Source organism: Odontesthes bonariensis, chromosome 4 (genome assembly GCF_027942865.1).
Source record: "Odontesthes bonariensis isolate fOdoBon6 chromosome 4, fOdoBon6.hap1, whole genome shotgun sequence".
NCBI classification, from domain to species: Eukaryota; Metazoa; Chordata; class Actinopteri; order Atheriniformes; family Atherinopsidae; genus Odontesthes; species Odontesthes bonariensis.
Window position 1 is genome coordinate 17,352,568 of NC_134509.1, and position 27,197 is coordinate 17,379,764.

Sequence of the window (27,197 nt, forward strand, 5' to 3'; positions counted from 1 at the left end):
AGACAAACCTTGTAGTGCTTTTTTTTCTTTCTTTTTTGTATCACACAAAATCATTAATAGAAAAGGAATGCAAATAACTTTATCCTGTCTTTCTTTACTTTTAATCTGAAAAGAGCCTTTCATGGATTGCTGCATTATGTACGGTTGCCCAGGAAACAGCCTCCCTCGCCGAGAGGGAGGGGCCTGCCTGCAAACCAAAGTTACAGCCGGTGCTGGGATGTCCCATTAGGAGTCTCATTATAAGCTGGTATTGATTTATACATTTACAATTATGGGAAATTATTTCTAAAAACTGCTTTCTAAAAATGCATATTAGTAATCGATGGACTGCAGAGCAGTGAGCTAGCTGCACAACTTCTTATTTGTACAGCACTTTGCTGATTAAACAAAAATCATTTCATTGGTTGTGAGTTGGCTGGTGAGTTAACTTTCAGACAAAGCTTGGGTAGCCTTTTCTTTGCAATCTTTATGCTAAGCTCATTACCACGAGTATAGAAATGGAAAAAACAACTCTTCCCTACAACTCATTTAGACAGTACTTGTATTACCTCTACCACTGATTGTATGAGGGAAGTACTTCCATATGTACACTTCCTCCGTGTAGCCACTGCTACTAACAAACTTAATGTATGGAAAGACTTACAACACTCTTAGAGAGGCCTTCTCTGCATGATAAATATATAAAAAAGTATAAATAATGCATGAATACCAAGAGTATTTTTATACTCCCCCCCCCCCCGCCCAACTGGATTGGCTCAGGCTGCATCCGCTGGTTCCCGTTTTTATTGTCGGCGGGTCCCTTTAATAAGTGAGGTGGAAGTGAGCTGAGTCGGCTCAGCTGTGGTTTGGCTGTCATGAGCTGCTGACAACCCCGTTAGTGGACAAAGAGCTCCGATAAACACTGAGAATCACGATAATGGTTACTTTCTGTCGTCATCTGATGCGTCGCTGCTTTTTTCTTTTTTTGCGCCTGCGGATAAGACAACATTAAGGTGAGTGGAAACATCAGCTGGGACTGAAACAGCGCCCGCTAGACTCTGTCCACGTTGGTTCAGTAAAATCCGCTGTTTAACATTTATGCAAAATGCATGCAATGATATTAAGTGCAAGCGTCCCCTGCCTGGGCTGGGTCAGGTTGGTTTATGACGACTTCAGTCATCCAGTTCGCTAAAGCAGGTCTGTTTTCAAATCTGCCAGGACGAGCAGCAGGCTCATATTTGTGTCAGCATCTCATATCCCTGAAAACTTGAGTAACCCTCTGTGTTCAGTGTCGCACATACTGATTGTTGAGTCCTATTCTGTACATATAACATCTACAGTGTATATATTTTTGTTTATCAGCACAAAATCTAGCTGGTGTATAGTGATAAATTGCTTCATGGCAATGAATTGAATAGAGTGATTATATTCGAATGGGTAGCTTGTTTTCTGCCTTGAGAAGAGATGTTTCTATCCGACCCGTTAATCAAATGGCTGGCACCCAGGAAAGATGTGGCATTTCTATAGAAATATGCCTTGGTTCAGCTTTGGAGACTAAATTACAAAACTGTCATTAATTTACTTAAAAGTCTTGGTGTCACTTTCATGTCAGATTTCACATTTTCACTTCTTGATTGTTTTATGTGTACAGATCATGATCAGTCTCATTTGGACCACGCTTTACTTAAATACCTCTTGGTATGGGGGTGATACCTCTTGTTTTCACTGCATTGTACCGGTCATGTGTTAAATGATGTTGTAGGATTGCAATGCTAAGCTGATGGAGTATGTTCTTAACACTTATGCCCCAAATTCACTTTAATGTTTCCACTCCTGGTTAAATAGTAAATTATTTTTAAATGCCACTCTTGTGCTGGTTAAAGAAATGGGCAAAACTGTGCACAGCAGAATAGACATGATACACCTCTGAGAAATATCATTGAAATGCAAAGTGATTCAAAATGTTATCACTCCTTAACGTTTCTGTATCTAAGTTCTGAAACAAAATTAAGTGCCAAACATTTGATTGTGAGACCCTTCAAAGTAAAATCAGTGGAAGCGCAGTAGCAGTAGGAATCAGGAGGTACAGAATGAGCCTATTGAACCACTTTTTAGATCTCATGTGGCTATTCACCTAAAATGATGCCACTGAAAGAGTACTACTTGCACAATCTACCTCTGAAAAACACAAGACCAAGACTAATGTAAATGCATTCTCCTGATAGTGAAGCACAGAAGTGGAAGTATGATGATATGGGACCGGGTAGGTGCAAAAAAACTGAGATGGCATGTAGAAATGGTACCATGAAGGCCTGCTGACCTACAAAAAAAATACTGGCAAATAGGCTGAATCCTCACCTCCTGAGGCTTGGAAGAGGAGGAATCTTGTAGTGCGATGATGATCAAAAGCGCGTCTAAAGAAGAAAAGCGTAATCTATGACCTGTCTGTGTGTGTTGCTTCTCTTGGATTTCAAAAAAGCCCCTTTGGCTTATTTCAAAAGGAATGATGGACATTTTTCATCTCGGCAGTGAAAGGTCTTCTGACTTTTTCTCATATTTATGATGTGGTGCCTGTTTTTTTTTTTTTTGTTGTTGTTGTTTTTAAAAAAAAAAGAAGAAATAAATATTGTAAATCTAAGCTGTTTTACGTATTGTCTTACTACTTTTCAACTTGTGGTGATACGGTCTTTTTGCACTGGGTGTTCACATCTATTGTGTATCGTGTGTCATCAGTGAACTTCATACTGTGGCGCCAGTTCCATAACTTATCTGTAGGTCAAAATATAGAGCTCATGAAACATTGAATCAGATCACGAAATGTCAAAGCAGTTCTTTACTGGCTGTATATTATTCATGTGACAAGGCCAAGATGTCAAAGATGGACCAAAATAACATAGGATTCTTTTAAGAATATTTATGTCTTCTATCATTTACAGGCCAGTTTCAGCTGCAGGTCACCAAACCATATTCATGTCATTAGATGGCTTCATTCTTCTTCATAGATAAACTAAGTGGATTTAAGTCTCATTACATTTGCCGGCCCTCTCAGTTTACTCCCGTCTGTCTCTCCCTCACGCTGATTGAACATTTCTTTGATGTCCGATCAGTAGTTTTTTGGTTTTTTTCCAGTCATTGTGCCATAAGAGGCGCGTCAATGCAGTGATCGGTCCCTAGAACAGCAAGCAGAGAGTCATGCAGAAAAGGCTGCATAACTCTCCCACCTCTGCAGTCACTATGCTGCAGTTGCACTAGTCCAGACGTGGGAGCACTGTTGTGCTAATCAAGAACCAACCTGCCACTGAGATGACTCATTCCTCTGGAGTAATGCAACATGTACTCTTGACCTCATGGATAAATACAGCTGGTTTCAGACATGTTACAGTTCAGTACACGTCAAGGCTCCTCCGTGAAGCAAGAGCTGTCTTTACACTCGTCCCACACCAGTAGCTAATTATATGTACAGTAAATACACTTAGTTACCAGCTTTTACTGTCATGAATATATATGGACCTATAGATTTTTATTTTTATTTTTATTTTTTTATTTTTTTTAAGATGTTAAAACCTCTCATTATGTTTCAGCCCTACTATTTCTACTCATGACCTAAAAGAGTAATTGCAAACATTACAAAGTAAAGTACTAGACCTTTTATTGTTAAACTTGGAGCTGTGTCTGACACAGTTTTACAAATGAACATGTCTGAAGTATGATTTGGGATGCGTTCGAGGCCCTCTTCCTGACAACAGCCTTTCGTAGGGATTTACTGCGGTACTACTTTTTTGCTGTTTGGGCCGATATCGCTGTTGTACAATCTGTGACAGTTGTCTGGGTTACAAAGTGCATGATGTGGAATGTGATTGTCAGTCCCTGGCTTTAAAATTTCACCGTTTATGAAAGAAAAAAAGTTTTAAGAAGTCTTTCAAGTGCAATGCTTAGGGGTCTAAACTTTCCATCAGATGGGAAAAGCTGGTGTCCCCAGATTAAACATAAAAGGCTCTGTAGTGTTACGACAAGCTAAACGCACCAAATGTTCCGAAAATCAGTCTGAAAACTTGGTTCAAGCTTTCTGCTCACTTTCTTTTTGCATATTTGCATCAGATAAGCATGAGTGATTATTGAGTTTACTGTAATGTAGGGGCTGAAATCAAGGATATCAAATATTGTTATATCTTGTTCTCATGTGATTTAATTAACTAACCATTACCAGATTAGTTGATGGTAGATTAAATATCGCTGAGCTCATGTTGGGTGTGGGGTCCCGTAATGGATCATTTAGAATCATATTCAGCTGATGAGCCCCATGATAAGAAAAAACTGAGCTGTAAGCTAATTGAATAACTGTTTCTGCATGGAGTCGTATCTCAGCTGTAAGCAAACCACTTAAGTGAGAGTGGATGTGCACGGGAAAACCAGATGCTTTTGGATAATTACTACAAACATGATTTGCTGCCCGCCAATAAGCTTAAAGCTTTCAAGAAACGAGAAAACTGTCAAGGGGCATGCATGTCTGTGTCGTGTGGAAGTCTGTAGGAAAGTGTGTGTGGGTGTGGACAGCCCCAAACGACAGCTTGAGGGATTTTGTTTTTAAGGAACCAATGTTTCCCTGCTAAGATAGAAGCGTAAAAAACATATATGCAAAACAATAAGAGGAAGTCTGCCTTCTTGGCAGCAGGTGAACAGGATGCTTTTTTTACTGTTATGTTTTCAAGGTTTTACTGAGGTCTAAAAAAAAACGCTAATGCGCTCTACTGTACACACTGAAAGGGTACCAAAACAATTTCTGGTTTAAAAAAAAAAAAAAAAAATGGTTTTAAAATCACTCAGTGGAATATTGAACCCACATTCCTTTCTCATCAGTTAGCTTTGTCGATCAAAGCGTCTGCTAAATAAGTGTAATGTTTTGGGCCCTTTGTTTAAAACAGTTTTCTCCCTGTTTGGTCTATTTGAATTGAAGTCTCGAGTTGAAGTGGTTCTGTTGGTCTTGTTTACAGGCTTTGCTTGAGTCGGGTCAAACAGCTGCAGTTGTGCTCTCGTGTGCCTGTGTAATGTTGTTGTGGCCATCATTCAGATGACCGTTAAGGTCGTGGTGGCTTTCTCTGACCATGTTTGTGACGGTATTCATTTAATAACTTCAAGCCTGGCCTGCTGTTACTCTTGAACTTTTCCATCAAAGATTCTAAGGTATATCAGTGGATAAACCCTGTTTGAACCCTGTCTTAGTTTTATGAAGAGACATGATCTTTTTGACTTTGAAGGTTTCACTCTTTTGATTTTAAATATGATGTTGTCCCAGCTGTCTGAAAGAAAAATGCAGCTCATCAACACATGTTGCCCATTTGAGAAAACAAGGTCAAATAGTTTAAATAGGATAGGATGCTTCACAGGGGAAAAAAACAAGAGAAAAAGAAAAGGACAAAATATCAAAAATGCTTATTTGAATATCTGAAGTGTCGTGCTGTGTGGTGCACCAGGGAGGGTGCAGTGTAAAATAATGTTGCTCCATTTAACATGCTTGAGTTCCTCTTTTTTTTGTCTGATCCTCTGCCCTCTGTCACTTCTTATCTGTTCCTCTTCTGTGCCCGTCAGGCCTCCCTCAGTGAGGTTAAAGCACAAGCTATAAGCCCAGCCTCTCATTCCCCTCTGATTGGTCCTTTCTTCCCACACACACCACCACAGGGCCCTCCCCGCTCTGCCTCTGCTCAGCCAGTGGCTCCCTTTCAGTCTGTTTGGATTATTGTAACAACTCGGGCCTTTTACATGCGTTTCCTCCTCTGCCCACTCCACACACTACAGCATATCAGAAATCAGGAGGTCTAGGTGACCGGGAGCTGCATTTGTCTTCCCACCCGCAGAGAAGAGAGAGGACAGGAGAAAACAAACAGCCATGGAGTTGAAGTAAGTGGGATGGTTGGGAGTTAAACACGGGAAGGAGGCCTGGAAAGAGTGGGCTCTGTGATGAATGGAAGAAAGATAAAAGAAAAGATTTGTAATTGAATGGAATATCTGTAGCAGAGAGAGGACTACAATACCGAAAAAAAAAAAAAAACGTTTGCCTGTCAGTCTGTTTGGCTTCTGTAAGAGGAAAAGATTATGAAAAACGATGACTCTGTAATTCCAATTTATTTCCCTGTAAGTCGTCTGAGCTAATACTTGAAATACGGGTTCCAGCTTCAGATCACTTTGACTCAGGTACTCGCATAGTGGAACACGCACTCTCTGCTTTCAGCAAATGTGCTTCGACCTTATATCTGCGCACTTTATTTTGAATTTACCTCTGGGATGCTCGCTGGCTGCAGCACATTTGTCTTTAAAAAAAAAAAAAGCCGCAGGTGCACAGAACAAACATTCGTTTTTTTCAGACTGCAGTAGTCTGAAAGTGCTTGCACGTGTGTGTGAAAGAACGTCATAATGATAATGACTCAAGATCATAAATAATGTCTCATCAGTTCATTTAAACCTTCAAGAATCCTGAAATTCTGTATTGGCAGTGTATTCAGATGCATCTCACCAATGATGGTGTTATGTTTTGGCTTTTGTTTGGTCCATACAAGCGTAATGAAATGACCTCCTGGCCTCTCTTGTGGTCTCCTGGTAACTGCTTGAAGCCAATAAAGTAATCTCCAACACAACGAGTGAAATAGTGATTGAATATCGAAACTAGGTATTTGTGATGGGTACAAACTCTAAAAAGAGGTCATTCAGTCAAATATTAACTGAATGTTAAAACTAGAACCATTTCATGCTGTCACTGTTTTACTCAGGAAGTACACTTTGTCTTGACGTTGGGGCACAGAGTTTCAGCCTCACTGAATTGTGGCTGACAGATGTGCAGCATGAACAGTTTCCAATGGCCTTACAGTTGCACATCTGTAGGCTCTAATTTGAGGTCAGCCGTTAACATGCGTGCACTCCCCCCCCCCCCCTTCCCACACACATACACATCCATGCAGAGCATTGTCTTATCTTGTGTCCCCAGAGTGCAGGGTTGGCAGATATATAGTCGAGTGACGCTCTGACTCAGGGTTTCTGTATTCTCTCGGGGGCGCAGGCCTTTTCTTAGAAGCATGAGAATACAATCAGCCAAACCTTATAGAATAATAGCAAAATCATAGGAATAGGGGATAAACAAAAGCTTTCTTGTTTGTTCATTATAAAAGCCGTCACAAACAACAGCTTTACTCCCACAACTGAGCCCAAACTTTAATCTGTAGCCTTTAAAGTTGTCCCTTTTGTTTTACATGTTCAAATGGGGAGGATGGACATGGTGTTGGATGAGAGGATGTTCCGGCTAAAGGCGTGCGCTGCTGCTGTAATCTCTCATCATGTTGTTCTTAGTGGATGATTGAGATTAGCATGAGTGTTCATATAATCCATGGGTGGGACTTATGTCACCCTCTGCAACGTTTATGGCACACAAAGCCCTTGATTCCCCTGAAACGGTTTGTAAGGTTATATGAATGCTTGGTTTTGGACCATTTGTGGAAACTTCCTTAAATGCTAAAGAGAAATTCTGTTGATATGATGTGCCTACCAGGGTCATGACTGTGAGTCTCGACTCTCTGAATTTCTGTGCATATTTTGAAATAGGCTGAAAATGAATAAACTCAACTGTGAACTGTCAAGTCAGAAATCATGATAATCATGTGAGAACACGGAGGCAGCCCAGTCATTTGAGTATTCTGTCCATGTTGCTGCCCCTGATCATGGTGATTTTAAGACATTATGAACACATGAGAGCTGTTGCCAGGCAGCTAAGTGGAAGGCCATTTGTGGCTCTCAATTGCAGCAGTCATTATGTAGGGCCTGATGGATGGGTTAATGCAATTCGGCCGTTGAAATTGTGAGATTCCTTTTGTTTGATGGGCGTACTTGAATGTTTACCCCGGCTTGAAACTGATAGAAATGTACGATTAACTCATCATAATCATATTTTTTTTTTGTCCTCACAGCTGACGGTTGGTACTTGTACAACCGGGTCAGGGCAACTTTTTTTTACAAATGCATTTAAAATACAATGAGGCATAAATTTGAACTTCACACTTTCCTTTTTTTATAGCACTGTCCCTACTATATTTCTTCTACCTCCCTAATTCCCCCTAGCTTTTCAATCTTTTCAACATTTTCTAGAAAAAAAAAAAAACATTGGTTTTTATTGTGAATGCTTACATTTTCTCCAGTTTCATTAAACCTGCACAAAGAAGAAAAAAGTGGATCTTCATTTTTTATTTTTTTTTTAAAGAGGGAGAAACCGTTGTAAACTCTCAGCCATTAAATTCCCATGACTTCATTCCTTTCTAGTTTAACAATAAACCTGCGTGTGCCGGGACTCTTGGACCTCTGCCTTGACTAGCTAATGAGTCTTGCATCATAAAACATTAGAAACTGCTCTGTAACGTGCAAGTGGTATGAGACAAACAACCAGCTCAACATCAGTGCCACCTAACAGAAACGCTCTGTTCTCTTAGTGAACATGTGCGACAGAAATGAAGTCACCTGTTCGTCTGCACCCTCACTGTTTACTTGTGTGAAGTGTTCGTTCTGACCGGGCAGTGTTGTTGTGCAGAGTAATGCAGTATGCTCTGTGTTCAGAAACGGAGAGATGGTCAAAACAAACTGAGGTCAGTGCTCTGGAAAGAGCTGCAGGACATCAGCAGAGGGAAACCTGGACTAACTTGCAGCCCACCATGTAAAGCAAAACCTGAAACATACTCACAAGAGCTGCATGAAACATGTGTCCTCGTCATACTGGTGAGTGGAAATAGCTTCAAATTAAAGCTCAGAATCTCTACGTACTCTACAGCAATCAAAGTCTGCTGGAGTGGAGGTTGTTATTGTTTTTAATTATCGCTCTAAAGTAAGTTGAATTTGTCCTTTTTTTTTAAATTTTTTTTTTTTTGCTGTGTTTATTAGTCTTTGAATTGTCTTGAGGCTTCAGGGCTAACGATGTGAGTGTGAAGAGTGAAGCAGCTTAAACAGGTTAGGTTGCGTGTTTCCTCCTCAGTGTTTGGATGTGTTTGTGCCCCTGAGCTATTAGTGTTGCTTCTTTATGTTGGCTTTCATTTAAGTTCTGACATAATGGTTATGTTTGCTCCTTTGAACCTGAGCACCTCCTTCCCTATGTGTATTGTTGTAATTGTAGATTATGGCTTGCAACAGAAAAGCCAATTGATTGTTTATTAGCTGATGATGATTGTAACGATCTGCCTCGTTGGCTGCTTTGTTTATGAATACTATTGAAGCAATAAAACATTTAACAGCATTAGAATACATTTTTAAACATGGCTGCTGATTTAATATTTAAAGGCCATCTTACATAATTTCAGATTTAGTTTGATTTCTTTTAACTTTGACCTATTATGACCTGCGGCTTTGTTTTAAAAAGCCTTTGATAACCTGAAGGTTTTTTGGAAAACCTCAAACTGTCCTCCAAAATGCACATTTTGGGAAGGAGGACAATGAATCTTGTTAAAAAAAACAGAACTAATGAGATTTAGAAAATCTATCCCACCAGTCAGATTCACAAAACAGTTTGTATCATATGAATAAGCTACAGTACAACAAAACTGGTCATAAAAAGACAAAAATGTCAGAGGAGGTCATCATCAGAAATCAAACTGAGACAGTTAGTCATCCTCCATGACATTTTCAGCCAGATGTTCCTGCCTCCAAATTGTTAACCTCTTTGAGTTTGTTTAGTGAATCAACTCCTTCAGATTAAGCTGTTTCTGCTGCTGATTCCAAGCAGAGGGAGCAGCATGATTAAAAACCTTTCTTTGCTATTCGGTACAGGCTTCAGGGATGGTTAAAAGGAACGACTCCTGAGAGCAAATGCATTATTCAAATCAAAGACAGCCACTGAAAGCAGGGATTTTGCCATAGCTGCCATAGCTACAGAGAAATATGATTATTTATTTGTATGGAAACCTATGAATGAGAGGTGTTTTTAAAAATTTTTTAAAAATTTATGTGATTCTGATTGCCTTCAAATACCACAAAAACCCTCAAAACCAGGGATGAAATAGCTCTGACTAACAGTTAGTGTCTGTGTAGCTAACACCTGCCATACTTTATTTATCTGTGCCACAGGGCTTCCCGTCATGGCTTTGGCCTCCTGTTTGTCCTTATCTGTTGTCTTTAGAAATGCTTCACAGCCTCTTTTTACCTCCTTTTGTTTGTTTTCCCACCAGTTTTATCAGCTGAGTTTATTCATTTAATCATAGTACCCCATATGTAAACCACCAGCTCATCGCTCATCGTTGTCAGATTGTCTTTACACTCATCTTTGTCAAACTTTTCAAATATTTCTTTTGCTTCTCCTGTTCTAGTTAGTTGTTTCCTCATATTTGACTTTGGTCTCAGCCTGTACCTCAGTCAGTTGTTTTGGGGTTTGACTCAGGACAGTCTTTGCTGACTGACCACCCGTGTGTGGCTTCAATCCTGTTAATAAATTTCCGCTTTTTGGACTTGTATCGGTTTCAGGTATCCTGCATTTGAGTCCTTTCTGCCTTCAGCTGTCGGATCACTGCTGCCCATACCTGTGAAAGCAACGACACACGAAGAACAGGGGCACTAGACTGTGTTTTTAATGAATTTCACATATGCATAGCTGCTTTTTTAAGTTCATTAATGTTCATATAAAACTCGCTGCTGAAAATGTATCTCATCAAATGCTTTAACAGTGCCTTGAATTTGAATGGCATGTGTTCAAACACCCGAGCCAACAGATCTTGAACAATGCAAACCAGAATAAGATCAAACCTGGTTTTCGGTCCTGCTTTCTTAAAGATTCAAATCTTTATTAAGAGGAAATGCTGATGGGCGGAGTGCCAGAGACGGGGAGGGGAAGTTGGACAAGTACTGACACATTGTTGGCTTTGTGCTTTTCACGAGAACTCTTGATGCTAACAAAAACATGGAACTAGAAATCTACTTTGGAGCACGAAGTCTGAGATGAGCCTTTACAAATTGATAATTGCTGCCATTAGCCTGCGGGCTGATCTTAGACCCCATGCAACAGGCCATTAGGCCAGTATTTTAGTCCCTTTCCTGCACTGGTTTGTCTTCTTTTGTGTCCCACTCCTCTAACTGAATGATCTCGCTGTGTTTGCCAGAGGCTGAGATGAGCTCACTGGAACAGCTGTTGAGCTGCCAGATATAATGAAATATAAGAAACGGTTCCTCCAAGGTCAACTACAGTTGACATGGTTTCATAGAGGCAGAAGAATTTAAGAATTTTCCATTCAACAAATCCCAGCTGAAAAGCCACATGGTTGGATAATATGATGAAAAAAAAAAAAAAATGCATTCTGAAAATGGTGGTGTTCTAGTCTAAAACAATACATCCAGAACAATTTTGTAGTCCACTAAAGTGAACACAAATCTAAAATAACTTTTTTTATTTATTTTTTTCCTGTATGTAAATCAAAACCCACCCATCCATGTCTATACCCACTGAATCTGTCAGTCGGGTTGGCTGGAGCCCATCGCAGCGGGGATTGGGCGAGAGGCAGGGTACACAGACAGGGTGCAGAGACAAACGACCACGCACACGCTCACACTCACCTAAGGACAATTTCAGAGACACCAATCAGCCTAACATGCATGTTTTTGGACAGTGGGAGGAAGCCGGAGTACCCAGAGAGAACCCACGCATACACAAGGAGAACATGCAAACTCCACACAGAAAGGCCCCAGCCGGGAATGGAACTTGGAACTCTCTCGCTGTGAGGCGACGGTGCTAACCACCACACCACCGTGCAGCCCCGTAAAGCAAAACCCCAAGTTGTAAATGAATTCAACCTGTTTGTGCAGACCTTTTAAAAAGATGCTCTTTCATATCAGATTGTACAAAAGACACATTTTAGTCCAACTATAGTGCGACTTCAGTTTTTGCCATTGATTATTCCATCATTGTGCCCACACTAACCAATTTTGTCCCCAAATTATCGGTAACTAGAGACGCATCTCAGATACAAGCAATTGTTAGGAAGAGTTACCTTTTTTTAGTTTCAACAAAGAAATATGTTGACTGAACCATCTTTTTTTCCGAACTCCTGCTTGGAAGTTTAAATACTCTAATTATGGACATAAACGTTACAGCAATATTGATTTTTTTTTTTTTTTTTTTTTTTTTTTTTTTTTTTTTTTTTTAGTGGTTTATTTCACAAAGGATTGCAAGAAATCAATAAACTGAAGATATTTGTGCTATTTAAACAAAGTCCTTAATATGAATCCTTGATTATTTCTTTTAGAGGAAGAATTATTGTACAACATATAGCAAGAGTAAGAAAAAATGAAAATCCAAACATTTGGCAAATGAGTTTTTAATGTTGGATTTCTGAAAAAGGTACACATTATACAAACATTCTGAATAACACCCAATTTCTATTTGGTTTAATGTTTCTTAACAGGTATCACCTTGAAAAGTTGCTGTTGGTAGAATTGTTCTTTTGGTTTCTTCCTCTTCCTGGCAAAATTGTCGGAACCAAATTAAAGTTGTTACTTTCGCTGTTCACACATTTATAACCGCTTTGAGGTCCAAAAGCAGAATTCTAGTCATCGTTGTTCTCCTCCTTCATTATTCCATCCATTTTGTGTGGTCCAACACTGTCAGTGCCAGCAGTTGTTACTGTATGCTTGGGTTTGAAGGCCTCACTTTTACACCTCCAAACAAGCCAAATAATTCAATCCTTGTCTCATTTGACATTCCCACTGAACGATCTTTTCTGAGTCCATGTGGTTGATCTTGAACGTGTTGATTTTTGAAGCTGGAGCTTCTTTTTCCACCGGCTGCCTCTAACTTAGTTGTGATATCTAATTGTTTAGACTGCAGGCGGAGACAGCCTTCGTTCCAGCAGCTTTCACTTCATGTGCCTTAAGAGTTCCCGTTCACCGGAATCAAGTTCCACACAACTGAAGCTTGGTTTAATTCTGTTTCCAGACACTGGCAGCAGCATCCAGTAACATGTACTTTCTGTACGTACAATAAGTACAAGTTAAGTGATGATCTTAGAAATTATTTTATTTCTGAGATATTTCTGACTTGTGTAAATCTGCAATATCTGCTTTGAATTATTTGATATCTTTGATCAAAGAATCTTTGTTATCTGTTTAGGATTCCCATCGTATTGTGTGTTGATCAAACTAATTAGTGTTAAAGTTGGCACAGAGAACCTGCCAGCTGCAGTTTAAAGTCGAGACATTTTAACTTGAATTCATAGAAAATGAAATATCAAAACTTGTTTCCCGAATTCTTTGTGGCCAATATGAGTGGATGTAAACTTTGACTGTAAGTTAAATGTTAGAATCTGCGCAGGTCGACGGTGTTCTTGTTCATACTGCGTGCTCAGCTCTGATATGTTGTCTGCTTTCAAGCAACTTTCTGAAACTCAACAGCTGTCGGTGAGAAGAAAAACAGACCTGTTTTACTCATACACTAAGCGCCATTTAAATCATTGCGCTGACCAAACGCACCAGCAACTCCTATGTCTTGGTGTGCTTATGGCTTAGAATAATGCAAAATGCACTGTATTAACCTTTTTCAAAGCACAGCAAAGCACACAAAGCAAAGTTTGGCCTTGTGGTTTAACAGATTTATGAAGTCCAGTTTTGATGGTGACAGTAGTGCAGTGCTGTGATCAAGATGAAAATAGACATTTCATTTCAGGTGTCCTCTTTTCTCTAAAGTGGAATGTGTCTGCTCATCTCTTCCCTTTCTTCCTTATTCCCTTCCCTCGTAAAAAATGAACAAAAGGAAAGTCAGACATCAAATATGAATATGTCTGTGTTTGCAGGGTGAGTCAGCATCCTGCAGACACCTGCGCACACCTGCCCTCAGAGAGAGTCCTGTGACTTCATCTCTTTTGGCTGCAGAGGGAACCCTTAACTGCTCTCCTTTTTTTTCTTTTTCTTTTTTTTGTGTATATATATTTGTTAGCTCACCAGCCGTCAGCCACTACTCGCTCACATACTCTTGAACGCTGCACACGCTCGTTGTGCCGTGCTGCAGTGAGGCAGCATTTACTTCAGACAGAGAGGAGGGAGGGAGATGAATGGACGACACAGGCTGAGCTGGGAATGATGAAGTGATGGGAGGAGAGGAAGTGGTGGGAAACGGGGAGGGATATAGGAAGGGAGGGGAAGAGATGATGTCAAACTGAAACACAATCTGGCTCCACTGCTCCTCCTCAACTTTGCTCACGTGTGCACACACCCATAAACACACGAAGAAGCCGTTCTGCTCACACGCATCCTGGCATCTCGTGTTTGGCTTGTTGTTGCCGATGGGAGCGAAGCATCATTTCATGTCAGGACTGATATGACTCGAAGGCTGGTTTAGAGGGATTTAATACAGGAAGAATAATTTCGGTTTCACTCATTCGGAGCCAGTGTTTTGAGCTGTGGACTGAACTGGATGACGCCTGCTGATCTGTCCATACATGCGGCACTGTAAGTCTTCTTCTCAATATTGATGTAGTTGCTCTGTTGATAACTGTTGGAATGGAATGCTTCTGTGCTCAAAGGTGCAAATATTTCCATTTCCCTTAAATCCCCCTCGTAATATTCCTCTTCATGTGACCATGTGTGCCTTCCTCTGCATGTTAGATGACGACTCAATCCAGCAGGAATTATTCCGCTTAGCTGCTGCGGATCTGATTATATAAGAGTGGAGCGTTGTGTGGTTGCGGCGACCTTGTGCACTGTCAGCACAGCCGTGCTTCTGTTGTGGCAGTCAGCGGGATATTAGGATTTTTTTTTGAGTAATCTGTGCTGCATTTGATCGTCTGTTCATCTGCTCTGCGGAGCTGGTGAGTTACGAACACACAGCCTCTAATCTGAGCTTTTCTGTGTGCATGTATGTGCTGGCATGCTGTCATTCACATCTCACAGACTGCTTTCATTCTATACAGGGACACCTGTTCGGGAATAGTGAAATTAGTTCTTAGATAAGCTTGGAGTGAAGATTTTGCTTCATTGACAAGGTTTTTCTGTTACGATTGCGATAGCTTTTATTCTTTCTTGACTGATCGGTGTGGGAATAATTACGTTGGATACATCACATACCAACCATCAAACATCTTGGAAAGTTTGATGATTACAAGGTGACAGGATAAGACATTCATCATAACGGTAATTGTATCCTTTTCAGTCTTATTGAAACGCCACATCTCAGTTGCAGGCCATCATTTGTGCTGTCAGAGAGGAGGAGACGTGTATAAGAGAGTGAAATGAAGAAAACAGAATGAGGAAGAGGAGAAAGAGCAGGCGCCAAAGAAAGAAGTGCTGTCCCTGAGGGTTTCCTCTCAGCGGCAGAGGTGGCCTGTTTTTGTCCTCGTCTTTTGAATGTGGAGGAGACAATAAAAGCACTGACACACTTTCTGTGTTAGCTGCCAGATAATGTTACAGGAATATCTCACACGCAGAATTATGTCAGGAAAGATTCTTCAGAGAAAACTGGGGAGCAAAGTATGGAAATGAGAGTTGGTGTTAAGATTTTGCTCTGTTGCAGTGTTTTATTGCAGTGGTTTCAGCTCTGCTTCTCTCTAATGCGTGCTGATCAGTGCTGTGCTTTTACTTCATAATCAAATATTTATTTCTTGAAAAGCCTTTTAGGACAAACAACCAGCACAGCTTCTGCTCCTCTACTGCAGTGCTCCCCAACATAAGGGTGAAGGGTGTCACAAGATTACCTTTTATTCCATCTTTCAACTACTTCTACTTTTCCTTATAGTAGAAGTACGTAGTAATTTTACATCATTAGGCTTCCAATAACCACGGAACGCGCAGATTGGACTTTGTATCATAAAAATACCAAGAGAGACCCTGGCTCGACATAGTTGTCCCACATAAACATCATTCTTTGATCACAAGCTGTTTTGTTAAATTCATATCCAGCCTTGGGTTTGGATAGACTGCTTGAATTCATGGAACGCTTGTAATCCCAAATGAATGAAAAGACATGGTTGGATAATGATTTAATCCAGTTTTAGGAACATTTTCTCCACATGTCAGCCACCTCATCACTTTTTTCTGTATTTTTTTTTTGGCAGGGATACCACCTATCTCCTATTGTAGCTCCCAAACACTGAATGGAGTTTGTAAGGAAATGATTTTATGATCAAGGGTTTTATGTTGTTGTGTATATTCCTCCTGATATAATGATGAGAGACGGTAACTGTATGTTAATGAGCTCGCTCTGCTGATCACTTACATCCCTATTTGCATTTCATCTCGCAGTAAAAGACACTGAAGGAACAGGCCATTGACACTTTCAACCTAAAACTCTTATCTTTATCACCCACAGATTTCCACTCACCTCCATGACATCGTCATTGTGTCTTTGATCATATGCTGTGTTATTTTTCCTGTGTCCTGACAGATTTTTCTGCTCTCTTGTGCCACTCTGCAGGGTGCAGGGTAAGAGGAAGAGGGACTCCTGTGTCAGAGTATTAGGATGGCCAGTGAAGGCTCCACTCTTCCCAGTCCTGTCGTTCGTCAAATTGACAAGCAGTTCTTGATCTGCAGCATATGTCTGGACCGCTACGAAAACCCTAAAGTACTGCCCTGCCTACACACCTTCTGTGAGAGGTGAGTGGAGTTACTGAGCTGTGAATTTTTTGACATTTAGCATGGGCTAGTTAAGCTTCAGCATAAGAGCGATACAGTCATATGACTATTCAATCACCACAGCCATGTTGTGGTAAATGTAAGCATTGTTTCGCAGGAGATGGCGAGCAATGCTCTTGCATGTTGGTCTCATTTTCACTGTTTACCAGCTTTTGTTTGTGACACAAAAGAGAGATTGTGGATGGTGCCTGGCTGTTCCCTTTGCTCTGGTTGCTTCTGGAGTCATTATGCTGTTACATTCAACATCATATTTGTCTGCCCTCTTTGTATGGTGTATCATCTAGCTGTGCATTGTGTTGAATTTCTGTTCAGGGCTTTCCTTTTATCAGATAGCGAATCTAACTAATAATGATTTGATGATAAAAAACATTATTACACTTGCCAATATGTATGTTGAAAAGCTTGTCTGGCCTCATCCAACCACATCCAACAAGATGTTTGATGCAGTCAGAAATATGGTCTATGTAGTATATGTAAATGCATGTGATGTGTACAGTAAAAGTCAGCCTGACAAAAAAACAAAATTCCCATTTATAAGTTAGTTTCCAAACTGTCTGAATCTCCAGATAATGAGGTGAGATTTGTCACCCAGCTGTATTTATCAGTTATTTCCTGTTCATCTGACTGCTTGAATAGCCTTTCCCTACCACCACCCCTTCTATACAGAATATATGATGCAAACATGCATATACAAGAGAATTCCAACAATATTTCAATCCCACTGCTAAAAAATCAAAAATATCTCGACTTAAATTTTTTTGCGCTATTTCTAAGTTCAGATTGATGTGGAATTTGGTAAATAACTTGTGGAGAGAAAGACGTTTTTTGCTATCAAGACTAGCACCATGTAACATAAAATCTACCCTGACATTCAAGTGTGGAGAACCATAACGACCCTGCAGTTTTTAAATGTATCAATGCTGGAGGCTGATAACCAGGAGGGTCAACACTTTGATGTGTTCAAAGCAGAAGCACGAATTAAAACTGCAGACTGATTTGCAAAAGACCTTCAGAAAGATTTAAACTTTGCTGCACTGTTCAAGTGTGCCTTGCACAAATATAATGCATCTTGATAGGAGAAGTCTTTCTCATGTTGATTTTCAAAGCATCTATTTAACTACGTAAAAGCAGCTCTCAGTAACAACAGCACTGTTTTTAACTATCACCTCTGCTGACACAGTGTCAACATGTCAACCACTTATGATTAAAAGCTCCACCAGTATTTGATTCATAGTTGGGTCGCTGTATTTGGTTGTCTTTACCTATACAGCTGATAAACAAGAACTAACTGTGTAGTACTGCTGTAACTCACTTTCAGGGTGTCAACACTTTCAACCACTAGGTGGACTCAAAGGCATGATGTTATTCCTCAAACATTGAGAACTGGGTTATTATGGATGACAGTGTTAAAAGTTTTTTTAGTCGAATGCTAAGAATTCATATTGTGTAAAGACAAGAAATTAGTTTTACATAGTATCCTCTATACTTCCAGGTGCCTGCAGAATTACATCCCAGTCCACAGTCTCACTCTGTCGTGCCCTGTGTGCCGCCAGACCTCCATCCTTCCGGAGAAGGGTGTGGCGGCATTGCAGAATAACTTTTTCATCACCAACCTGATGGACGTGCTTCAGCGGGCGCCGGACAGCTGTAGCCAGGAGGCCGCGGCTCTCAACAACATCACCACTGTGGCTACGGGCCAACTGCTCTCCTGCCCCAACCATGGAGGAAGTGTAAGAGCTGCTCACACCGCTCACTTTCCTCCCATGTTGATCTACTTTTTCTTTCTTTTTTTGGTTAATAAGCTTTTGAGATCTTCTGTAGGACGGGTTTCGTTGGATTTTTGTTTCTACGTTTGTGTTCATGCTCAGCCTGATGTAGCACTGTTTTGGGAAATGCAGAAAGTAGAGAGAACAGGCTTTATGACTTTAACAGCAAGTTCACAGCAATGCTAATTTTGGATCAACTTTGGCCCATCTAATCTTTTCATTTCCTGCATCTTAGGTCATGGAGTTTTACTGTCCTCCGTGTGAAACAGCCATGTGTCAGGAGTGCACGAGTGGTGAACACGGAGAGCACCCTACTGTGCCCCTCAAAGATGTAGTGGAGCAACACAAGGCCTCGTTACAGGACCAGCTAGATGCTGTCAAGAAGAGGTAAACAACAGGATTTGTCACACTGGGCTTGACATGAATGAATCAAACGCAGCCCTCCTTTATCTTCTCACTCTGTCATATGATGCTTTACTTGCTACATGAGAACTCCCGTTGCTTCCAGGTTACCAGAGATCGACTCAGCCCTGCAGATGCTGTCGGAGATCCTGCAGCAGTTAACCAATCAGAAGAGCTCCATTGAGGATGACATTCATAGCACCTTTGATGAGTTGCAGAAGACTCTCAATGTCCGTAAGAGCGTGTTACTCATGGAGCTGGAGGTCAACTATGGCATCAAGCAGAAGGTGAGTGATATGACTGGGCCTCTGAAGGTAGACTAGAGTTTGGCTGCTGCGCTTTGTGCGGTGGAGACTTGGCTGCTTGTCGCTCTAACGATGGGTGTTGGCAAGTTTTTTTTTATTAATTTTTGGGTTTTTTGGGGTTTTTTTTTAATCAACGATAAGCACCTTGCTGTTTTCATCTGATTCTGAAAAGGTTTGTATTGATTGCACGCTTATGAAAATCATTATCACAAAAAAAAAAAAAAAATCCCTTACCCTCTCACAGACCATCCATGAGGCTGATATTTGTCATATTGGGGGGGGGGGGGGGGGGGGGGGGGGGGGGTGCTGATGCACCACTTCAACCAGATATCCAATCACCCAGTTGGGATAAGAGCATGCTGCCACTCCCTCTGGGAGTTTCATCACATGGGCGGCTAATGATTTACAATTCACTGACTGGTGGAGAGTCAACACTCACTCGGAGCCCAGTGGAAGCTCCTGTGTTTTGTTGCTGTAGCTAGATGGAGCCAGTGTGCTGCATTGTGTCTATTTCTGTTCGGTTTGGGTGTGTCATGTGCTGTGAGGGAACACAGTACAGCCTTTCTCGTCACGCTGACAGCTTCTTATCCTCGATCTCAGCATTTACTGTGTCTACAGAGAGTGTATTTTAGTTTCCTGAGGTCTGGGAGGACAGCTGAAGGAGTTTTGTTTGCAAAACATTTCTCTCCATCTTGAGACAAAGCGCTTAATGGCCTCCCTCTCTGGAAAAGAAGATGATTGTGATAGCCAAATGTGGGTGAGTTTACGTGAATAAGAGAAATAGAGAGAAGGATTTTTGTTAGTTTTTAATCTTGTAATCTTTGAAATCTGCTGCAGCACACAGACTTGTGGGAGCATGTTACGGAAACAGTTAAAGGATCATCATGTAATTATTCTCTACATTAGCTTAGAAGCAACCCATACGATGAAATTCGGCCACAATAGAACAGTAATCTCGCCCAATGACTGCTCCCATAGAAATATGAGGCTACCAAACCGTTAATCAGATGCAAATTTCTTCATGTTGCTGCATGACTCGGTGATCTTCATCTGTCACATTTGCAAGCAAGGTGGAGGCATGGAAGCATTTAATGTAAAAAGTGGACAGAAACTACTGGGAACGTTTTGCTGGAGATAAATTGAAGGGGATCAGACAGAAATGTTTAAGCCATTATGAACTGATGTGACATTTGTGTGATTTTTACCTTTCGAAGCCCAGAGTTATTTTTTTTAAATATTTATAAACATGAGAACTAAGTCAGTCATTCACATTAAGAATTGAAGAGTTCACCTTTCAGATGGTTTAAATTTGTGTAGTTTTTACAGTGGATGGACATAAAATGCATTAGTGGAGCTTTATATTTTTCAGGCATAAAATGACACTCTAGGTTGTAATGGTTTAAAAATTTGTGAGAGAAAAACATTACCATGCAAGACAACTTTACAGCCACTTGATAACAGATTTCTGTCCGCTGTGTAACGGTAACATCACAGATGGGAACACTGCAAGTCAGCACAAGATGATGTAACCACCGGGTGTCACAGCAGCAAAGCTGCCAATGAGCATGTCTGAAAACGAAGACCTCTCGTGGTTCACAAATGAGGAATCAATATAAAATACAATTATGGAATCATTTCCTGTCCCTAACTCTGTTCTTTAAGAACCAAAGATCAACTTAATGCTGGATTATTGTCATATGTTCTTTAATTTCATCTATAAATCACAGCGGCTGGTTGGGTGTCATTTGGCCTTGACGGCATAAAACTATCCTGTTTAAGTGGGTTCCAACCCGGCTCCACGACACATAAACAAAGACAGTTTCACTCTCTGTACTATCTTCAAATCAAAAAGAAAAACAACTGTTTTGTTCACTTGGCTGAAATGTTTTCCAACGATATAATCTAACCTCAAAGTCTCCCTGCTGTTCCCTCATGTCCTCGTGTAGGTGCTCCAAGCACAGCTCGATACCCTGCTGCAGGGCCAGGAGGGCATCAACAGTAGCTGTAACTTCACGGAACAGGCCCTGAGCCACGGCACAGAGGCCGAGGTGCTGCTGGTGAAGAAGCAGATGGGGGAGCGTCTCGTCGAGCTGGCCAGCCAGGAGCTACCCCTGCAGCCCGGAGAGAATGACCAGCTGGATTTCCTCGTGGAGACGGAGGGACTAAAGAAATCCATCCATAACCTGGGCACCATCATAACCACAAACGCTGTGGCCTCTGAGACTGTAGCGACAGGTGAAGGGTTACGGCATTGTGTGATGGGCGTGCCCACATCCATCACCATAACCACTAAGGACAAAGATGGAGAATTGTGCAAGATGGGTAACGCAGTCATCACTGCTGAAATCTCCTCCCCTGATGGCAGTAAAGGTGACGGGGAGATACTGGACAACAAGAATGGCACTTATGAGTACCTGTTCTCTGCTCCTAAGGAGGGCACTTATAATCTGTCACTGCGTTTATATGACCGACATATCAAAGGAAGCCCCTTTAAGATTAAGGCCACAAAATCCATCGATGTGTCGCCAACTTCAGACGGCTCAAAGAAGAGGCTGAAGTCTCCCGGCAGTGGACACATCAAGCAGAAGGCCATCAAGAGGCCGGCCAGTATGTACAGCACTGGGAGGAGGAAAGAGAATCCCATTGAGGACGATCTCATCTTCAGAATTGGTAAGAATGGCTGTCATGTACTCAATATTACATAGTTAAATATGTATAATATGTAATTGTACATTATCATGTTGCATATCATGTTATGTATAAACCGTAATGTTAGTTTTAATAAGGTTTGAATAATAAAAAAAGAAAAAAAAGTCAAACTAAAGTCAGTTGATCCACCCCCTATAACTTTCATATTTGTAAAATGTGTTTACATTGGCACACAGTTGTTCTCAGTCGACAGGTCAACACATCAGATTCTACGCGGTTTCCTCTCCTGTGACAGAGCAGTTTTATGACCTACCGGAGGAGACGCCTGCTGTCTTAGATATCTAAACATAGCTGCAGCCTTAACACAACTTCCCATGATAATAGCCAGTAGTTCCCAATGTTTTTTACACCACGAATCATCTTAAGCGTCAACAAGCTCATCTTCACAGCCAAGGTATTCTAAATCCTTTAAGATGGGAATGAGACTTAATTACCCCCTGGAGCATGCTCTTAAGTAAGCTGGTGTGAAAATCATTGCTGAGTAGCATTAACAATGGACTGTTTCACGTGTAGTGGAAATTGTTGGTGCTCCCCATTTGATATTTCTTCAAATTATGTTTTCCAGTTCTCGCATGAAGGATGTTTTTGCATAACATGATGATCAGTTTGAGGCTTGCAATGCATGTTTGTTTCGTGGTAGAGGGGGACTATTTTTAATGTAAAAGACATAGTTCAGATGTTTGTACAGAGTTGCATTGTTGGCCTGACAACCGACCCTGTGTGTTTTATTGCCCTCATCCAGACATGGACTTTTTGATAAGCCTTGGTGGAGGATGTACTGTCTGATTCCGTAAACTCCTGCTCCTATTTCCTGTTTACTTTACAATATATAAAGATATAAGGGGTGGCTCAAGACTTTTGCACAGTATTGTATGCTGTGCAAGTAGCCGAATGAAGTAACTTCACAGCTTGACCAAGTTCAAGACAACCGCTCACACCACACTGTCCAACATGGCTGCACTTTATGTCTTACAGGCACAAAGGGAAGAAACAAAGGGGAGTTCACTAATCTTCAGGGAGTGGCTGCCTCCTCTCTTGGAAAGGTGCTGATCGCAGACAGCAACAATCAGTGTGTTCAGGTAAATATGACGTCCCGTGATGGAGATGGCGCTCCCAGCCAACAGAGAAAGAGCGGTGTGGTAGGAGGTCACTGTAGACTTACTTTCCAGTAAGACTTTGTGTAACTTTGGAAATGAAATGTGTGTCGCATCAACTTTTTTAATTTATTCAGGGTTTTTTTGGGGTGTGTTTTGTGCCCTGCAGGTTTTTTCCAACGATGGCCTGTTCAAAAGTCGTTTCGGCATCCGGGGCAGGACCCCGGGTCAGCTGCAGCGGCCGACGGGCGTGGCTGTCCACCCCAATGGTGACATCATCATCGCTGACCATGACAACAAATGGGTCAGCATCTTTTCAAGCGAAGGCAAGTTTAAGGTAAGTGGAGCCTTTATCTTCATCTAAGTCTGTGTGGCAAAGTAATTTATCTGATATTACACTCGCCGTATTACAGTGGTTTAAAAAAAAAAAAAAAAACTAGGGAAAATTCTATTTAATTATCCAAAGCAAACAAAAATTTCCCTTTCATCTTAAAACACACACTCCCTTTAATTAAAACAGGCTGAGCACCTCTCTTAACAACCCAGCTGTCTGCAAATGAGGTGTGAAAAATGTAAATGTCCCTGGGCAGGGCAAATGAAGAAAGACTTTAGGCAGAGATGCATTGACAAAATCTCATGGCCCATTTAGTAAAGGCTGTGGCTCATTTCCTGAATGCGGGTCTTCATCAAACACTGACACGGAAACTGTGTTTGAACACTGAACTTGACAGATGTGTAACGGAAGTGTGCAATCTTTGACCTGTAGAACAAGATCGGCTCAGGGAAGCTGATGGGACCTAAGGGTGTGGCCGTGGACAGGAACGGTCACATCATCGTGGTCGACAACAAGGCCTGCTGCGTCTTCATCTTCCAGGTCAACGGCAAGCTGGTCACCAAGTTTGGTAACCGCGGCAACGGTGACAGACAGTTTGCAGGTACACTAAATGGTAATTCTGTGCAGTACCCCCGAGCCCCGACTTTCACCGACCAGCACACAGCCGCATGTGGAATGAAGATGCACTGTAGGCTTTAACAGGAATATTTGTAAGCCATGCAAAAAGACCAAATGCGCCTCAATGGATTGCGCTTAGATACTTCAGCCACCTTGAAATAAACAATAGTCATAAGAGTCACATATATAACCAGTGTTTTAAAACCAGCATGTTACACCATTGATAATGTTATCGAGAGCTTGGCAAACTCACTCCCTCATTTACTGTCAAGTTGCATGTTTTGCACAAACACCCACCATCTGTTTCGTTTCATTTAAGAGCAGAATTTGACGAGTGTCTTAAACATATTCCGTTTCCTGTGGTTTGATCCAGGCCCTCACTTTGCTGCCGTGAACAACAACAATGAAATCATTGTGACAGATTTCCACAACCACTCAGTCAAGGTGAGACCTCGTTGAATGCAGTGGAGGTGTATTACTGCTGTACTGTACAATGTTTAAGCTTTTTTACGCGTCCAGTGTTTGACATGTTCACGAATCTGTTGGTATTATTTGTGTATAATTGCTTCAAATAGGAGTCATTGTGTATTCGTTACCTTAGAATGCGGCGTTTCAGTGACGTTGACATGTGTGTGTATAGTGGTCGAGAACAGACACACCAAAAACTTTTTTCCTAAATATTTGGAAGAACAGGATGAGTTGGGGGTATTTTGTTGTTTACTACCTGCAATTTCACCGCTATACGTCACTAAATCCTGCCTAGTGATCTTTTAAATGACAACCTTTGAACCTTAGTCAGTATCCTGTTTTGGACACATGCTTAGACATAGACAAGACTTAATATGATGAATATGAACAACTCCCTCTTGGCTCAAATAGTTAGCATCTCTCTCATTTAGATTCCATTGATAATATATATAAAAAAAGAGATAAATGTCATAAATTTGAGGTAGAAACCTCCAACTGAGTTGACATGGGAAGGCATATCAAACTAAATGGATCATAAGCATGTTTATGATCATTTTATTATCTATACTTGCATACAAAAGTGCTGTTTTTCTTTGTTAACGTGACGTCTCTGTTGTTACCTCTTTTAACAAAAAAAAAAATACATTTAGGTGTTCAACACAGAGGGGGAATTCTTGCTGAAATTTGGTTCTAATGGCGAAGGCAATGGTCAGTTTAACGCCCCCACAGGAGTGGCAGTGGATGTCAACGGTAACATCATAGTAGCAGACTGGGGCAACAGCAGGATACAGGTCAGTGGAGGGTTCAGACAAACTGAGGGTCATTGTAACAAATACAAACACAGTACTGATGACACCCCTTTCTCTCTCTCTCTCAGGTATTCGATGGCAGCGGTTCTTTTCTCTCCTACATCAACACATCAGCGGACCCGCTCTACGGCCCGCAAGGACTGGCCCTCACCTCAGACGGACACGTTGTGGTCGCAGACTCTGGCAACCATTGCTTCAAAGTCTACCGCTACCTGCAGTAGCGCATCCCTTCCCAATGCACAGCCTGTGTAATAATGTGTATATTTATAGACAGACTCACACACAGTAGAACAAAAGACTGGAAGATCTTGTACTCATCCACCCGGCCATCCACCCGTTGAACAATGAATGATGCCTCCATCGTGCCATGTGTTGGACTTTCCTCCTCGTGTTTGAACCCCTGATGCTGAAGAAATGACATAACTGATTTAAGGTGCGAATGAAGCCGGAGGATCTCTGGCGTTTACGGCATGCTGCTGCTGACCAGTGCTGTGATGAGTCACTCATAACTTAGTTCACATTCCATCTAACATGTGAGGTTTTGAAAAAATTAAGCTTTATTAGTTCACACGTGGTAGACCTGTGATAACTCGACACGTTGCAGTGAACTGGAGATCAACACTGGTGCACTCGTTTCTGAAATGACTAGCTCATTAGGTGTGATCAAAACTGAATCAAAATGTAGCTCAGTTACTTGAGAAGTAGTGGATTATAGAAACTATTACTGCAGCTTCCTGTTAAAATGTCCTTAAGAGTCCTCAAAATTTGCCTGCTCACTTGGCAAGAAAATGATTGCACCGACTGCTTCGTAGGCAGTAGAATCCTTTGAGCATGATGAGGCATTTCTGTGCATGTTGTTTTTACTAACAAACTCCTTTCCACCACGTGAAAATCACTGACACTTCAACATCACAATTGAAAACCTTACAACTGCAATACTTATATCTACCTTAGATGTAAAACTAAGTATTCAATTGTCGTGTGTCATGAGAGTTTACATTAACACACAGCACCGTGATGTCCGGATTGGTTTTGGAGAACCAGTTATGCGTTTTGTGCGAGTTGTTATCATTTGAAGCATCACACATCAGCCACCTGACATACTGACATCTGATGTGCATATATGCACATTGCTGCGCCTGTGTTTTTTTGGACGTTTGTGAATCCTGTTAACATTTTATCTTGCAATCTGCTGTGATGATGCGCAAATGTCAGCTAAAATGCAGAAAGGTTTCATTTAACAACACCAGAGGCAGAGCTGCAGAACTGTGTCACCCTCACTCCTCTTCCATGTGTTCTTATGTCTGTCTGATCAAATTTTTTAGTTATTAACAGGTTGTAGCTTAGCTAAATGAATAGTCCATCTTCACACAAATGCAATATCTAGTTTGACACTTGAAGAAGTGTAAAAAAAAAAAAAAGCACCCGTGTTCCTTTAGATAGCCTTGCTCAGACACTGTTTGTCCTCAAGCACACTATCGTCATTATTTGTTGTCCTGAATTTGGTCATCCATTTTCTACACAAATCCTGTAAAATTATTTCATTGTCTTGTTTATTTTTTTAATGCCAAATGGAATTAAAGTGCCCATAGAAAATAACCGTGTCTCGATTGATGTTGTAGATATGCTGTAACATGGTACATTTATTATTATGAAAATCACCTAACTTTCCTCTGACCTCGGATGGTTTTCTTGCGGTTATACTGTTATGTGGCAGTGCGTGGTAAAAGACAGCAGAGAGCGTCACTGACTTCACTTTGGTGAAGTCCTCCATGTTGAACTGATGCTGCCTTCAACACCTGTCGGATTAAAACACGACTGACATAAAGAGCACAGAGACACCTCACAACAACAAAAGTTAAAAGTTGGAAAGTTTTGATTTTTCAGAGGCATGGAGTGCAAGGATTTGCTTTTACTGCAAACAGTATTGATATAAAAATATCAACATTATTTACCCTGAAATCCTGTTAACATTAGCAAAACATTCAGCTTGAGACGAATTCTAATTAAACTCTTATTTTTTTAGGTATTTTCCTCTTGTAACTTAGCGATGCAATTCAATATTCGCAACTTCCGTGTACCATACT

General features: G+C 41.0%; 1 protein-coding gene across 4 annotated transcripts; it reads left to right on the forward strand.

The window, feature by feature from the left end:
• The first annotated feature begins 872 nt into the window (after positions 1–872).
• LOC142378584 (tripartite motif-containing protein 2) lies at positions 873–26,709 on the forward strand. 4 transcript variants are annotated; one of them, XM_075463263.1, is made up of 12 exons: positions 873–992; positions 16,388–16,566; positions 18,098–18,335; positions 18,607–18,758; positions 18,880–19,060; positions 21,025–21,748; positions 22,763–22,866; positions 23,051–23,218; positions 23,648–23,828; positions 24,207–24,277; positions 24,952–25,092; positions 25,179–26,709. In XM_075463263.1, the coding sequence occupies exons 2-12, from the start codon at positions 16,433–16,435 to the stop codon at positions 25,329–25,331; spliced, it is 2,247 nt and encodes a 748-aa protein (XP_075319378.1). In that variant the 5' UTR covers positions 873–992; positions 16,388–16,432; the 3' UTR covers positions 25,332–26,709. The 4 variants fall into 4 exon arrangements, with proteins under 4 accessions (XP_075319378.1, XP_075319376.1, XP_075319379.1 ...); XM_075463261.1 differs by lacking the exon at positions 873–992 and adding an exon at positions 5,658–5,874; XM_075463264.1 differs by lacking the exon at positions 873–992 and adding an exon at positions 5,658–5,874 and having other exon boundaries at positions 23,648–23,816.
• The last annotated feature ends 488 nt before the right edge of the window (positions 26,710–27,197 follow it).

What these genes read in the sequence shown, in the direction of transcription:
- LOC142378584 (XM_075463263.1), top strand. Translation starts at nt 16,433, where the DNA reads ATGGCCAGTGAAGGCTCCACTCTTCCCAGTCCTGTCGTTCGTCAAATT. An exon ending in TCCACAACCACTCAGTCAAG is followed by an intron (nt 24,278 to 24,951) that starts GTGAGACCTCGT and finishes AAATACATTTAG; the next exon opens with GTGTTCAACACAGAGGGGGA. An exon ending in GGGGCAACAGCAGGATACAG is followed by an intron (nt 25,093 to 25,178) that starts GTCAGTGGAGGG and finishes TCTCTCTCTCAG; the next exon opens with GTATTCGATGGCAGCGGTTC.